This window comes from Montipora capricornis, chromosome 7 (genome assembly GCF_036669925.1).
Source record: "Montipora capricornis isolate CH-2021 chromosome 7, ASM3666992v2, whole genome shotgun sequence".
Taxonomy (NCBI): domain Eukaryota; kingdom Metazoa; phylum Cnidaria; class Anthozoa; order Scleractinia; family Acroporidae; genus Montipora; species Montipora capricornis.
The window spans coordinates 44,860,993-44,875,992 of record NC_090889.1 but is presented as its reverse complement, the minus strand read 5'-3'; the positions used below and the strand labels follow the sequence as shown (position 1 = coordinate 44,875,992).

Below are 15,000 nucleotides of genomic sequence, written 5' to 3'. Positions count from 1 at the left end.
CAATTCTGATGTCTATATCTTTGCAATAAACGTCCAACAAGTGTTTCAGTTTTTTGCGTGTGACGGTAGAGAAGTCACCCACAAATGGCAGTTTGAAGTATCGAATACCTGTAGTGTTTTCCCCAGTGTTGTTTTGAGTTGGTCTATACTGATACAATTATATAAATATAAAATAAAGTATCGTATGAAACAAGCAAGGAAAAAAGGACGATCTACCATAAAACGATGCTAAACACCGTGCCTATTAACAATTGGAAGTGCATCAGGGAGGCCAGAAAAAAAACTCATATATCGCAGCATGGAGACGATGGAGGAAATCTGGACGGGGCCAAGAAACAACTCTCGCTCCCCCGTTGAGCAATGAACAATGAAACTCAAATCAACCTCTCATACACGTTGTGATCTCGATTAATTCCTCGGTAGATCGTTTCTGATATCTGAGCTTAGTGTTTGGGTTCTTCCAACCAGCGTGCCTGTCTTTGAGTTCTGGATCAGCTGATGTGAAGCCTGCGTCGCTAGCGCCACCACCTTTCATACTGTGAGTGGCAAACTCCTTAAGAGTCATACTCTGTAAGATTAGAGTAATATTAAAAGGTCGCGGCCACGGTACCTCACCGATTTGGCTGAAATTTTGCATGTAGTCTTGCTTTGGGGTCCTAACTACGAAATGGATGTTTCAAAGTTCTGGTACATTTTATTTTGGGAGTTCTGAACATGGCCGGTTTCTGTCGGTTCCGAAGGGGAGCCAATATGGCGGATCACACGACTTCTTATCATCCTCCCTTCCAGCTTACCATAATCTTTAACCAAAATCCATTAATATCGCCTTTAAGAGCTATCTTCCTACTCACGATCTGTGTGAAATACGTCTTTGAAATAAAAAGTTTTGGTCATGTTCGAGTGAAAAGTTGTAGTGTACTTCCAGGATACTTTTGAGACACATAAATATACTGTAAATCGAAAGGCCGATATCTCCCATGTTATGTCGATTAACAGTGAACTATTTAACCTGGATGTAAAACTGTCATAGCAGATTTACCAGGAGAAATAAAAAAATGGGCAACTTCTTCAGCACGAGAGAAAAATATTAAACAAGTATGACCATTGTGCAAAGGAAAATATGTAAAGTTTAACATGATAATCGTGTCCAAATGTTAGCATATTTCCCTTCGAAACAGCCATTTACTGACTTTACTACTTTATTTGTACTTGCAATATCCTTCGAGTGATTTATCGAAGAGGTTCTGCTTTCACTAATGTAAATAAACAAACCATTGAAACAAATCTTATTTAGAAGGGGAACGATCGAACCGCGCTCCTGTAAAAACTTCATATCTCAAATACGCCCGGTACGCGCTATCTTTAAGCTGGCGAAACTATATCCGCATTGAGGTAGCAAAACAGCGAAATATGTCTCGAGGTCATGTACAGTTGAATGTCTAAATTCTAATTCAATGCGTACGATGTCAATAATCTCGGCCTAAAGTAAACAAACACTCTCAATTAGGTACACTTACTTCTTTGTCGCGTATTGATTGAACGCAGTTCATGAATCTATTTACATTATTTGAGTTAGCTCAAGTCTTCACTCATCTTGTGCACATCGATAATTGTTCTGAAGCACAATTGAAGTTTGGTGTTCATTTAGGTTGTAAAAAGACTTGTCCCACCGGCACTACTGATTATCAACCAGCACTTGAAACGAACAACCAGAGGATAACATTATTTTATCATTGGGGGAGAGGAGAGGGGGTGGGGGGGAGGGGGGTCGAGTGGTGTAATTTTCCGCAATGGACAGGAGGAGGAAAGTAAAACGAGCCAAAGAAAATTAACATTTCCTGACCCTAGCTTGCTGCTGTTGGGATCTTGGAATAAATGCTGAAAAAGCTTTCCTGAACTTACGGTCAAAAAATAACTTTTGCCAAAAACAACTTTTTCTCAGAAAATACATGACGGTCCCCAAAGATGACATGGTCCGTCTTTTATTAGTGTATTGCTGTTTCCCTTGGGAGCCCCGTCTATTTGATAGTGTTTTAAGCTGTGCCATGATGAAACCTGCATGGGCGCTGCACAAAAATTTAAAACTGCACTCTAGCGTTAAGGGTGTTGTAAGAAAATATAGTTTCTCGACCCTTACTGTGACAATGAAACACTGTATTAAAGAAACGTTTATACAGTAAAAACCTATGTACCACATAGCCCGTTCAGAGGGATGATCATGTGAATTCTTAAAGTTAGTACACTAGGAATCGGAAGACCGTCGTTGCAACCTCTCGCATAGCATAATCCTACTGGAAGTACAGACGGTTGGCGGTAAACTAAACAAGGTATGCGACACAATTGAAATGGTCAGCTGGCAGGTAGCGTGTCAAAACAAGAACAAGCTCGGACATGTTTCTCCAATATCTCCACATATGGTGCTTTTCGGCGTGGCAGTTGCTGTGATTTTGAACTCATCTCTGGTTCAAAGTGGCAACAAATGTCTCGTAAAACGGGTACTGTAAGCTTACACAGCCTTCCTGTAGCAACAAGATCACAAAGATTGTAGCCGTCAAAGGTGACTGGATGAATCGGTTGCGTTTGGTTTATCACTTCATTTCGCACGCTTGCCATGGCATCTTCAACTTCAGCTGCCACGAAATCATCTTCAACTTCAATCACTGTTTGATTCTTAGATTTTGCGCGGCGGGAAAAAAAGCCTTGAATCTGGTTGGCAGTCAGTAGTTCTTCAGGGGTAAACTGCCGCTGCCCATCGCTGCCCCTGGCCACTCTCATTTGTCGAGCTACTGTCACGGGGTCAAGTTTTCTCCCTGTCGTCTCACCGATTGTGAACTTTTCCTCGAGGAAACGCCTCTGCTTCTCACTGAAAGGTTTGGACGTTTTGGTTGATCTCAACGCCCAGCCCTTATCCAGTGCATTGTGTGGCGATGGTAACGAAGACTTTGCCGCCGCTGTTTCCGTAGTTGGCGTGAGGGCACTGTTTTCACCTAGGAGCTTTCTGCAGTACAGGACCTTCGCTGTATCAATAAGGGACTCTCTCTCAGCCTGAAACACACATTGACCGTAAAGCGTGTGGTTAACCATTGAACCAAAGCGTTGATAGGTTTTAATTCAACCTTCGTTTGGGCAGGCAAACAATTTTTCCCTTCCGTTTTCAACTTCAGCACCTGATCTCTCGTTTTCGTCATCGTTATCGCTTCGCTCCTCTGCGAGGCTAGTGCTTTTTCCACTCTTGCAGGATGACTGACATTTCTCAGTTGCCTTTCGTGGCTTCACTGGACGGAATCCACCATCGGAAAACACCACATCCGTTACAACTGTGATAGAACCATCAATACCTTAAAGGAAAAGAAAACAGCAGTCAAAATTGGCTTTATCCCGGTGGGATGTTAGTTCGATATAACCTGTATGCACCATTTACGGTTACTTTCCAATCATTGCACGAATTATTTTTTCCAGCACCGTGATAGAACAAAAGGTAACTTGCATTGTCTACATGTAGGGAGCTGTCCTGAGGTTTAGTGTCTTTTAATGTATACCAATCTCACGCTCTAGTCCCTACAATTAAAAGTTACGATTTTTACCTTCGAATTTAGACCACGGGAGTAGTTTTCCTTCACCAACTTGGTATGCCCTCCACACTTTTACCCCCTCACAGGAGAACTCAAAATTGTTCACTTTACTGATGCCTGGCCACTTAGCGTTAAGTTTGTCGCAAACTGGATCAGGCAGCAAAGCAATTCTAGCGCCAGAAATTCCTCCATGCGAGAGCAGTGCCTCCTGGAACTGCTCAGGGGTAACTACGTCATGACCTTCGTTTACGTAAGAGCACACATGATTCTTCATTGTGGCAGCAAACCGGTCACATGGACCTTTGCCTCCTTGTGGGTCAGAAAAGTCCATGCGACGAATGGAAATCCCAGTTCGCTTGCTGATGTTCTTACAAGCCAGAACAGTATTGGCAGAATGATAACATCCAGCGTTATCTTGACGGAAAAATGCATTTTCTATTTCTGGGTTCTCCCTCTTTAATGTTGTGAGAACATGTTCCATGAGTGTCGTCACGCAGGCACTGTCTTGGGCACAACGTTTAACTATGTGGATGAATGCTTGTGTCTCAATCTCACCACTTTTCTTTCTTAAAGCGACTGTAATATGCCAGGAAATGCCTCTTTTTCCAAACCATTCGCCCTGTGACTCACGGTACAGCCGAGGGAGAAATTTCATTGCCCAGTCTTGGATGAGCAAGACGTTTGTTTCACTCAGGCAGTCGATTACATCGCTACGTGCTTTATCCTGGTTCACAACTCGCAGTTGATGAGCTTTCCAGCTCTCGATAGCTGTTACGGCTTCTTGGAACACGTGAAGTGCATCGTCTTTTTCGTTTTCTGATTCAAAGGGACTATTTAAAATTGCCGCCTGGATACCAGATAGCACAGTTTTCAGTTCTTCGCATCGCTCACAGAGAAGATCATGGGTGTGGTCGCAATTGCCTCGGAAACTTGAATCTGTGGGATCATTTAGGGAATATTTACTGCAGTGGTCTGGAACACGCGAGCTGGTGACGTTGACCTGATTGCAGAAAAACAACAAATTGCTATTTAAAAAAGCCCTCAGAGCCTGGACCTGTTAGTTTAAGGCTATTGGTTCAACACTTGCTCTGAGAACTGCTATTTTTTTTCCAGAGTAGATACGTTATTAGCTATCTTCACAAGATCTAACTCTTGGTACTGCAGCATATATGCTACGTCTGTTAGAAATTTACGGATGTATTCTTTTCGTTCGCGTTACGTTAACCCAAAATTACAGTGTTCCATGCTGTGTACCATTTAGTCGGTGTTAACAGCGCACCAGAAGCAAGCATGCGTTTTGTATGCGATAACTAACATTCTACAACATAACGATCGCCTTAACGTTCACTACAAGTTAATTCTGACACTGTTTCCGCGGACTTATGAAAGCGGACCCCAAGCTCCCTTATTGCCGGCGAAAGGGTTTTCAGGCTATTTACAGGAAAGAGCTTGGGGCCCCCACCTTACGAAGGGTCTGAATGCAAACCCCTCAGCATGTCATCACTGTCCTTATCTTAAAATCACTTTTAAGATAGCTCTTTCCTGACTTAAGCCCTCTTTGAAGATCCTGAGCAACATTTGATGGGATCCCAAAATCGATTAGCTTGTCCACCAACTTCAGCAAATCGTCGAAGGCCTTGCCTCCTTCTGAAATAAAGTAGTCAAGCCCTTGGAGGGATTTTCTTACTGATGCACTGCAAGCAGACAGGACACGGCGAAGAGTACTCTTGCTGAGTGGAGTCGCTTCGCCTTCTTGACAATATTGCAAATACTGGTCGATAATTCTCTCATTAACTGACACCCTAATGACGTTAGGGGTGTGAATTACCTCTCCAGAAGATAACTTCAAGAACCGTTCGCCAAATGGCAGGTCCTGTACAATGTAGGGACTAGTTATGAAGTTAACAAAATGATCCAACTGATTGATGTCAACTCTAGTGCGTACTCCAGCCTTTTGTACCACAGGAACTCCACGTCCACACGTCAATCGATGCTTTCGTGCTTCACAGAACATATATTTCGTTAAACCTGGCAGAAATTTACGGATTTCTTCATAGGTGGTCAGGTCTGCTATGATAGAAAGTACTTGTCTTTTGATATTTCTGCTGGATGCATTGTCGTATGTCTCCGCAAGAGCTTTGATATACTTCTCATTACTTCCGCTGGAAGCTTTCTTCTCATCAAATTCGAGTTTGGGGAGGTTAAAGACTTCGCACATCTTGTCTGAGGTTCTCAGTGCGTCCCACAAGTCCGCGGCATGACTCTGCGACAACGTTTTGAGAACAGCCACTACAACTTCACGAGTTTCAGCAATATATCGTCTCCTGGTACGCTCTGAAGCGGAAGATAAATCCATATCTACTTCACTGATTGCCGATAGGCCACAGCTCCCAAGGAAATCATTGAGTTTCATTTTTCTGTAGCTTTTGACATGTGACCTCAATGCATCTGCCATCAAACTTTCTCGATGTAAAGCAGCACTGCTTTGCGGGGTTAAACTAATGTCTGTTTCCTCAAGGGACATAATCTGCAAATAACCAACAAGTAAAGATGTAGTATGTGGTGTCACATAGTACGCACGCGATGATTGGTCAATTTTACTGACGGGCGGTATCTTACTGATGGTTAGGACCTCTCCCCAGGCGCTTAACTTGAATTGTTTTCCATGCACAAGCAACAAACAACCGTGAAAAAGCCGGAAATGACGTTATCAATATCCTCACTAGTGAGGGTACGGATCCTGGATTTAGTTTCGTAAGAATTTCATAAGTGGTGTATTTTCTAGTAAAACAACCGTGTCTAGCTATATAATCATATAATTTAGACGGTGTAAAAATATGTAATATTGCAAAATGATACAAATCTGAAATCTGAATTTAGTATGCAACCGGTGAAGATAAAGTATAGAAAGTGGCTTACTGTGCTTTGTTGGTCTTCACTTAATGGCTCTTCTAACCAGGAACTTTTCGCCAAGGCCTTTTCATCCATTTCTTGTTTGAAAGGAGACGTGTCATCAGCGAAAACACAAGGCTTCTCCGGGTCATTCTCTTCATGTCCCGATTCTTCCTCTTCTCGGAATACATCTTTTTCTACCTCACCGTCAGACACCCGTTGGTTGTCGATTTCTTCTTCTTGTTCGGCAACTCCTGCCATGCTGCTAATTTTTTGTCTACACATAGGGCATATTGCTAGAAGTTTAATTTTAAAAAAAAGTATTGATTTTGGCACTCAATTCTATTTAGTGTCATCGTTTTAATACGCGCCCCTATTCCAACGCTCTTCTGTTTGCCGTTACTCGTTTCTATTGCAATACGCATCTCTATTTCACTTAAAGTATCAATTCCAATAAGCGGCCGTATACTAATAGAATTAATATAAACGACTTATTCCATCACGCGTCGTCATTCCAACAGCATGTTCTTCTGTCTCAGAGGTGCATCCGTTCAAATTGGCGCCCGTATTAGCGCCCTTGTGCATTAATTTACCCAACTTGATGAATCAACTTCAAAACAGAGGAACTTACGCGAGCCAACAGGAATAACTTTTCCGGTTTCAGAAAAAAGGGTTTTCGCCTGAAACAAGTTAACTCCACGATTTCCTTTAGGTGGTTGTGCTGTGTAGCCACTAAATTCTCTGTGAATGGAACAGCGAGTCTTTCCGCATGTCCAACGTATCCCGTAGCTTTCCCGATGTCGAGGGCAGATAGTAATGTACTCATGCTCCGCAGTCAACTCAAATAGACCTGTGGAAAATATGTCGACACCAGGTTAAAAAATGGCGCAAAATTATCAGAATTTCAATCACAAAAACTTTGATAATAATTTATAAAATGTATTCCGTCTAGTCTATATTTAACCCCGTCCTTGCCCTAAATATGGAGTTATTTAAACCCATGTGCCAGAGAAGAGAGTCCAATATAACATGTGTGCGTGCAAGCAGTAAAATATAGCACTCCATACAAGCCGTTGTTGCTGTCAAGATTTGCGAGGTTCTTTAACCAGATTAGGAATAAAGAACTGAGTAAGATAGAGATGGGAATAGAAAACGGTTGAAGAGGAAATTGGAAGACAAAGGACGAAACCAACCTTCGTCTTGAACGGTTGTTAATGATAACACCAGGAAGATGATAGGGCTACCAACATAACGGGTCTCCGGTTGGAGAACTGCCATGCGGGCAGGGCAGGCTCCTCCACGAGGAGCCAAGAGCTGAGGAAAGCGGATATAAATCATGGGCGCGCGGGTGTGTGTGGGTGGGTGTATGTGTGGGGGGAAGTCTCATTTAGAAGTGGCGTCGCTTTTACGAAAAATTTTATGCCTGATTGGTCTAGACCACTACCACAGTATGACAATACGTTTGATGTCTTCACCTTAAACGCTACCTTGAAGGCGATTTGAATATTGTCCCTGAGCCCTGATACCAAATTCTGCGATTTACATGCTCATGCCAGACGTTTAACACCGGCCCCCAACCTTTTCTCCCGGGCAATCCACAGGCAATCTTGAATTTACCCTGTTCCAGGCGTTTGAGAGGTCGCAAGCAGCTCGAAAACCGGTGAAAGAAAGAGGATAGCATAGGCCGAGAGAAGTCTGCCTCGTCTTCTCATACTCCTCTTGCCGTTTTCGCGCTGCTGATCTCTAACTATAAACCGGATGCCTGGCACAGGCTAAGGAATTAAATGTGGAACCCTTGTCTCAAACACTCACATTTGTTATCAGTTAACATAAATAACTGGTAGTGTAACTTTTATGTTAACATCAAATACAAATACATTTGGCGAAATGCATAAGGTGCAATACCTGCTCTGGCGAAGATCAATTGCATCTCACTCTTGAGGGAGGAATCAATCACATTGAAACCCCTGAGATGTGGCTTTATGTCTTTTTTGCACTCTGCTAGAATGATACACTGTGTATCGGCCGATGAAGTTCCATGGCCACAAGAATCGCCAACAAACTTTGAAAATCCACATTTTGCCATAATAGACACGCTGAAAGTGTTGAAAGTCATATCGGATATACCTAAGTCTCCCAAAAGTGAAAATCATAAAGTGAATATCTTACAACACACCGAAATTGATTCAAGATTATTACGTAGAAGCTGAACAAAAGAGACAATGCAGTGAAGCTAACTTAACTGGGCAGTGAACAGGTTACATCCATCGCACACGAATTTAATAATCTTTTTCATTGTACATTCACCAGGAATTAAATTAAAAAGGAAACTCCGTGGATTTGTCAATAAGGCCGAAATAATAACTCTGGAATAACTTAAGCAAAATACATCAAGATCGAATTATTAGCAGAACTTACCTCAACTTGTATGTTATCAACTGTTCCTGCCTTGATCTGCAAACAAAATTTATTTTCCACGAAAAATGTCAGGGTTGTTGGTTTCAGTCGTGGGAAAATGCCACCTTTGTGTAATTGAATTAGCATTGGCACTGGAAATCGAGAATGTTAACTTTGCGCTGATCGCGAGTGATTTTTCCGTGTTCATCATCTGCGGAAGGAAAAACATTTATCCGAATAGAGCGCGAATGAAAAACCGCACAGACCTAAATCTTGCTGAGGTTGTTTATATATCAATCATCTATCATATCCCAGATTCTTGACTTAATTTATTGAATGGTTGCGATTTTTATTTTCGATGGCGTGACAGCGGAAACCAGCAATAACTGTTATACGGGCCGTTAATAGTTGCGCACTGGTCACACGTTTTTAATCTTTTTTTCTCCCGTGCTAAAGAAGTTGCCCATTTTTTTATTTCTCCTGTCAAACCTGCTATAACAGCTCTACGTCCAGGTTAAACAGTAAGCTGTCAATCGACATAACATGGGAGATACCGGCCTTTCGATTTGCAGTAAATTTAGATGTCTCAAAAGTATCCTGGAAGTATACTACAACTTTTCGCTCGTTCATGACCAAATCTTTTCATTTCAGAGAAGAATTCGACATAGAACGTGAGTACAAAGATAGCCCTTACAAGCGGTTTTAATGGCTTTTGGTAAAAGATTATGGTGAGCTGGACAGAGTGATGACACGAAGTCCTTTGATCCGCCATATTGGCTACCCTTCGCAGCCGACCAAAACTGGCCATGTTTAGAACTCCCAAAGTAAAATTTATCAGAACTTTAAAATATCCATTTCGTAGTAAGGACTCCAAACAAAGACTACATGCAAAATTTCAGCCAGATCGGTGAGGTACCGTGGCCGACCCTAACTCGAATCGTACAGAGTATGCCTCTTAACATCCTTTACTAATGGAGCCAAGAATTTTCTCATGTTGTCTAGAGCGGTAGAATAACAAATACCTGCATATTCATGAAATCGCTCCTGTTTCTTACACTTAACAACTCTACAAACGATCGGAGCCAATTTACTCTTGTGGGTCCACAGCAACAATGACATAATCTTTTCCGTACAGGACAAGTAATTTTACCGGATCTAGCTTGAAGTATATTGGTGTGACAGTCGAGATGCTGGTCATTCTTACGACCGCTAATGAAAATTGACAAATGTGAATCGCTAATCTGAATGTCACATGGTTGTATCCCGAGTATTTCATTAATTCTAAACAAGCCGAAATACCCAATGAGGAAAATGAAACGAAAACGTAGCGTTAGTAACGAAGCCGAAGGCGTATTATAACGTTCTGCCATCTCAAGTAGCATATGCTCGCTTATCGGCTCCTTTGGCTGAACGGGTCTCGCCAACTTTCTTCTCGCTCCCTCAGCTGCAGAGGTAACAATAGGGTGGTCCAATGGAGAGGCTAAACCGGCTAATTTGTCACCCCATCTAATGCTATATACAGCCGTGTCGATGACTGCACTCCCGTGACCGTTCCGGAAAGCTGTGTTGGTTAGTTCTAAAATATAGAGGGCGACATGCAGCGGCTCTGCGGGCACATGAGGAATACGTTGTACCAACCCTGGATTTGACCAACTGCGCCAGCGATTCCATCCACTGGTGTATCTGGCAATGGTGCCTGGGGCGTTGGCTGACAAGACCAACTCTAATAACAACGGAACTTGACTGTACAGACCAGCGTCCTCCAAGTTCAAGGCTTCTCTTCAGATACCGACTGACCTAATATCTGTCCATAAAATAAAAAGGAAGGCAGTAACAAAAGTACTACTGATTTCTTTATTATTATTATTATTTTAAATAAAATTAAAGCCAATAGAACTCATACGCTCTACGATGGAGCTGATAACACAATTACACCTGACCAATAAGGCAGGAAAAACGCCGAAATAGGCGCTTGTGCTTAACCAAATAGGGAGCTATATTTTGAACACCTCACAAACAGGCAGGCTGGCCGAAATAGCGCCTCTTGTTCAACCAAAGAGGGAGCACCTCGCCAAAAAGGCGTAGCCAAACGGCTCTCACGCTCTACAATGGAGCTGATAACTCAATTTACACCTGACCATAAGACAGGAATGGCCGAAATAGGCACTTGTGCTCAGCCAACTGTTCCTTAACACCTCACCATATAGGCAGGCTGGCCGAAATTACACCTCTTGCTTGAACTAAAGATGGAGCACCTCGCCAAATAGACGTTGTTAAACGGCTCTCACGCACTACAATGGAGCTGATAACGCAATTAAAACCTGAACAATAAACAGGAATTGGCCGAAATAGGCACTTGCGCTAAACCAGCAAGGAGACATAAATTATTAACACTTGTCCAAAAAGAAAAGGATGGTCGAAGATGGTCTACCAATGACGAAGACTTGCCACGCACAGGCGTAGCCAAAAAGCTCTTAACGCTCAACAATGGAGCTGAAATATATTGAACAACTGACCAAATAGGAAGGCTGGCCGAGTAGGCAATTCTGAATTCTGAAGAGGATAAGGATAAATGGGGCGAATCTGCCTGGAGTGCCGTGCAAGACAGGCCAAAACGATACTGAGGGCCATTCCGGCACTACCAGAGTACCAACGGCTTTGGGGCTAGCCAGCTTTCTTAGAGATGGTGGACACAGATGGACTGGGGGACACAGCCAGTTGTTGTCTGTACTCCAGTTCTGCGCAAAGGCGTCGACTCCGAAACAACCGGGCGAGAAGAGCTTCGAGTTTAATTTAGGAAATTGGTTGTTAAGGTGCGAGGAAAATCGATCAATGGAATGGGGTCCCCCATTTCTTGTCAATCATACTGAATACGCGGGTGTTCAAACGCCAGTCATTCTTGCCTATGAACCTACTTAGAAGGTCAGCACGAAGATTCTCCTCACGGAATAGCTAATGCGCCTCGATAGAAATTGCGAATCGGAAACAGAGCTTTAAAACCTCTAACAATACTTCCTGCAAGTGAGGCTTTGGGCTTCCAATCGTTAGGATACGAGATGCGCCCTGATTATCGACGAAAATCTTGACTGATTGATTTGACAATTTCCGGAATGTGATTGCAGAACGTACGATACTGCTTTTAATTCTCGAAGATCTTTATAACGAAAATTACATTTGACTAAATATCTGTTGACATCACGCAGATCAAGAACTAAGCGTAGTTTCTTTCCTTCGACTACTGACAAAGGGTTGACGCAATGCGACGGGGAATTTACTTCGCTGATTAAACCTTTCTCCGCCACAAGAAAATTCAGCCCTATCTTCATTGAGCTCGGTATAAACAAAATCAGAATCTCCACATAGACCCTAAATGAAACTTGCAATGTCAACGTGCTCTAGTCAACACGAAGATAACTTATTCTTCGGGCAATTATTTGCCAGATGTCCAAACTGCCAGCACTGTAAACGGAAAGCCAACGAATGAAAAATTTAATGAAAATAAAAATGAAAACAAAAAATAAAGTAAACTGCCTGGATTACCTGGAGCTAAAGTGACAAACTGAAAGCATAACTGCTTTTATATATGTTTATAACAATGCTAAATAATAGCATGAGAATTTGTGTGAACAAAGACATCCTCTTCGTGTTCGTATTGCTGTTTGTTCCCTCTACTTTTAAATTCGTAGTGATCGTGCTTCGCGCGCCAAACCGCTGCTTCAACCGTCTGTGAGTTATCCTGCTTATACGATTGGAGACGGGTATCGATAACAATGTAAATTGAGTCCGTTATAGCTGACATTGCACGAGCAACAGCTTCGGAGACCGCCCAATCGCCGTCGAAAGAAGCCCCTGCTTCTTCGTTAGCCATCTTGAACAGCAAAATAAAGTAAACTGCCGGGATTACTTGGAGCTAGAGTGACAAACTGAAAGCATAACTGCTTTTATATATATTTATAACAATGCTAAATAATAGCATGAGAATTTGTATGAACAAAGACATAAATTTATGCAAAACATGCATAGCGTAACGAGTAGAAAACTATTATCTACTAAACCTCGTAACGGAGATAATTTTTATTACAATGACTTTCCAACATTATTTACAGCGCCACTGGTGGATGGATGGAATGTTACCGTCGTTAATGCTTCAGAATCCAGTATTACATTTCAATGGCCAAACCTAACCGATGTCAGGCTTGGAAACCAGGTTCGGGCTTATGTTGCAATAGTAGAAACTACTGATGGTAAAGAGATAGCAGGGGACATTGTTTTTCCAAACGTTACGTCTATAACATTAAGCGGACTTGAAGGAGGCACTGAGTATCGTCTCTTCGCTGTTGTCGTGGATGTACTAGGACAACCACACAGGAGTTCAGAAGTATTGCTTTTTACCGAGGAAGGTGGTGAGTGTGAAAAGTAAAGTTAGATGAAACACGCGATGCAAACAAATATACCCAACGACTTGTTGTATGCAGTCATTCAAAGATACGTTCATGCTGTCTCTCTGCAAGAGCAATATCACAACAATGAACATTATTGCTTGGGCTTGCTTTGTTTGCTGGGAGAGGAAATTGACGAAATAGAAACAAGCTTCTGATTGGATAAACTTTGTCTATGTGGCTAGCCACATAGCCACCTTAAAAGCAATTTCGATCCAATCAAAAATACACATAATTTTGTTATTAAGACCCTAACCTGTAGAGGAGAGGACAAAAAGTCTAATATCTAATAAGCAAAAGAATATGATCAGGATAAAGGTCAGAGGTGTGAGCAAAGTGAAGATAGAACTCAATTGCTTCCTCTGCTTGTGAGTGACGGATATGAAAAAAACATGTGATAGTTAATTCGCTGGTAGGGCTCCCGTAATACTAATTTGTTGCACCGTCTAAAGGAATGCCCCAGCCATGCATTGCTAATTCAGGTTAAACATTCACCAAGAGGAAGCAAAAAAGACCAAAAAAAAAATTTTTCGTTAAACATTTCTTACATCAGTTATGCTATTTGTCAGTATTACCCAAAGTAAGGGATAATCAATTATTTTACAGATATATGATGGTGTGAAGAGAAGTCATTCCCTTAAGTCTTTATAACCTACTTGCACGGAATCCAAATTCGCACACGCAATAGCATTTTATACTCGTACCACGTTGTAATGCTAATTAATACGAAATTGCTCAGTTGTGCACAAAAAATCCAGTAGGCTAGCCCCGTTTATTTCCCCCGTGGTAGTTTGAATTAAAGTTGCTTTAAAAAAAGCTATACCAAAAATATTAAAATACCCTTTTCGCTTCCTTTACTTTTACTTTACTTTAATTCGCCACAATTCATGGAGTGGCAGGAGAGAGGAACAGAACTTTTCGTCCCAATTGACACCTAACCCCTATATCCATAGATCAGACCACAACACCGGGAACTCCATGCCCTACTCTTCCACTATAAAATGTGATTTTTTATTTTTATTTTACGTTGTTGTGTTTTCTTTCTCTGTTTCTTCATCGTAGTACCCAGTAGAAGTCCTTATGTATCCGTTAACAACAATTATCCTGGAGGTGACAGCATCAACATATCAATACATCCAATTCCCGAAAAATATCGCAATGGCAAACTTCTTGGCTATAACATTAAGTACAGAACTTCGTGCTATGGAATCCCAAATTTCTCCGCTCAGGTCGACGTCAGTGCATCGACCAGAAGTTTTATCTTACCTGGGCTCCTGCCAGGAAAAAAGTACTACATTCGGGTCGCTGGGTTTACCTCTAAAGGAATTGGACCGTATTATGGGGCAAACGCGTTCACCAGTAAGTGGCTATTCGTAGGCTTCGTGATTTGTTTGGTTTAACTGCACTGGAGTTCATAAAACTGATTACATATGGTAAGGTAGTTTTAAGTTCTAGAATGCATGGATTTCCTTTAGAGCGCTAGTCCAAGAAATGGGAAACCAATTACGAACCAAACTTATATCAGTATTAGTATCAGTTTTCGTTTTGTTTTTTCCCTCTCCCTCACATCATGCCTTCGAAAAGCCTTAATACTCAGGCTAGACTGACCTTAACGTTCGGTGTAAGAATAGGTTGGTCGTTTGGGGGATAGTGTTATTTGAAACTACTATTGTCCTCATGAGAGGAAGTGCAGGGATTGA

The 15,000-nt window shown here is 42.0% G+C and overlaps 1 protein-coding gene across 1 annotated transcript in view; it reads left to right on the top strand.

The window, feature by feature from the left end:
* The window catches only part of LOC138056066 (MAM and fibronectin type III domain-containing protein 1-like), a 38,686-nt gene that overhangs the window by 22,108 nt on the left and 1,578 nt on the right, over positions 1–15,000 (top strand). Inside the window, exons 5-6 of the mRNA XM_068901910.1 lie at positions 12,968–13,264; positions 14,363–14,659. Of these exons, the coding sequence (XP_068758011.1) occupies positions 12,968–13,264; positions 14,363–14,659 (594 nt within the window). The remainder of the gene's footprint in view (positions 1–12,967; positions 13,265–14,362; positions 14,660–15,000) is intronic.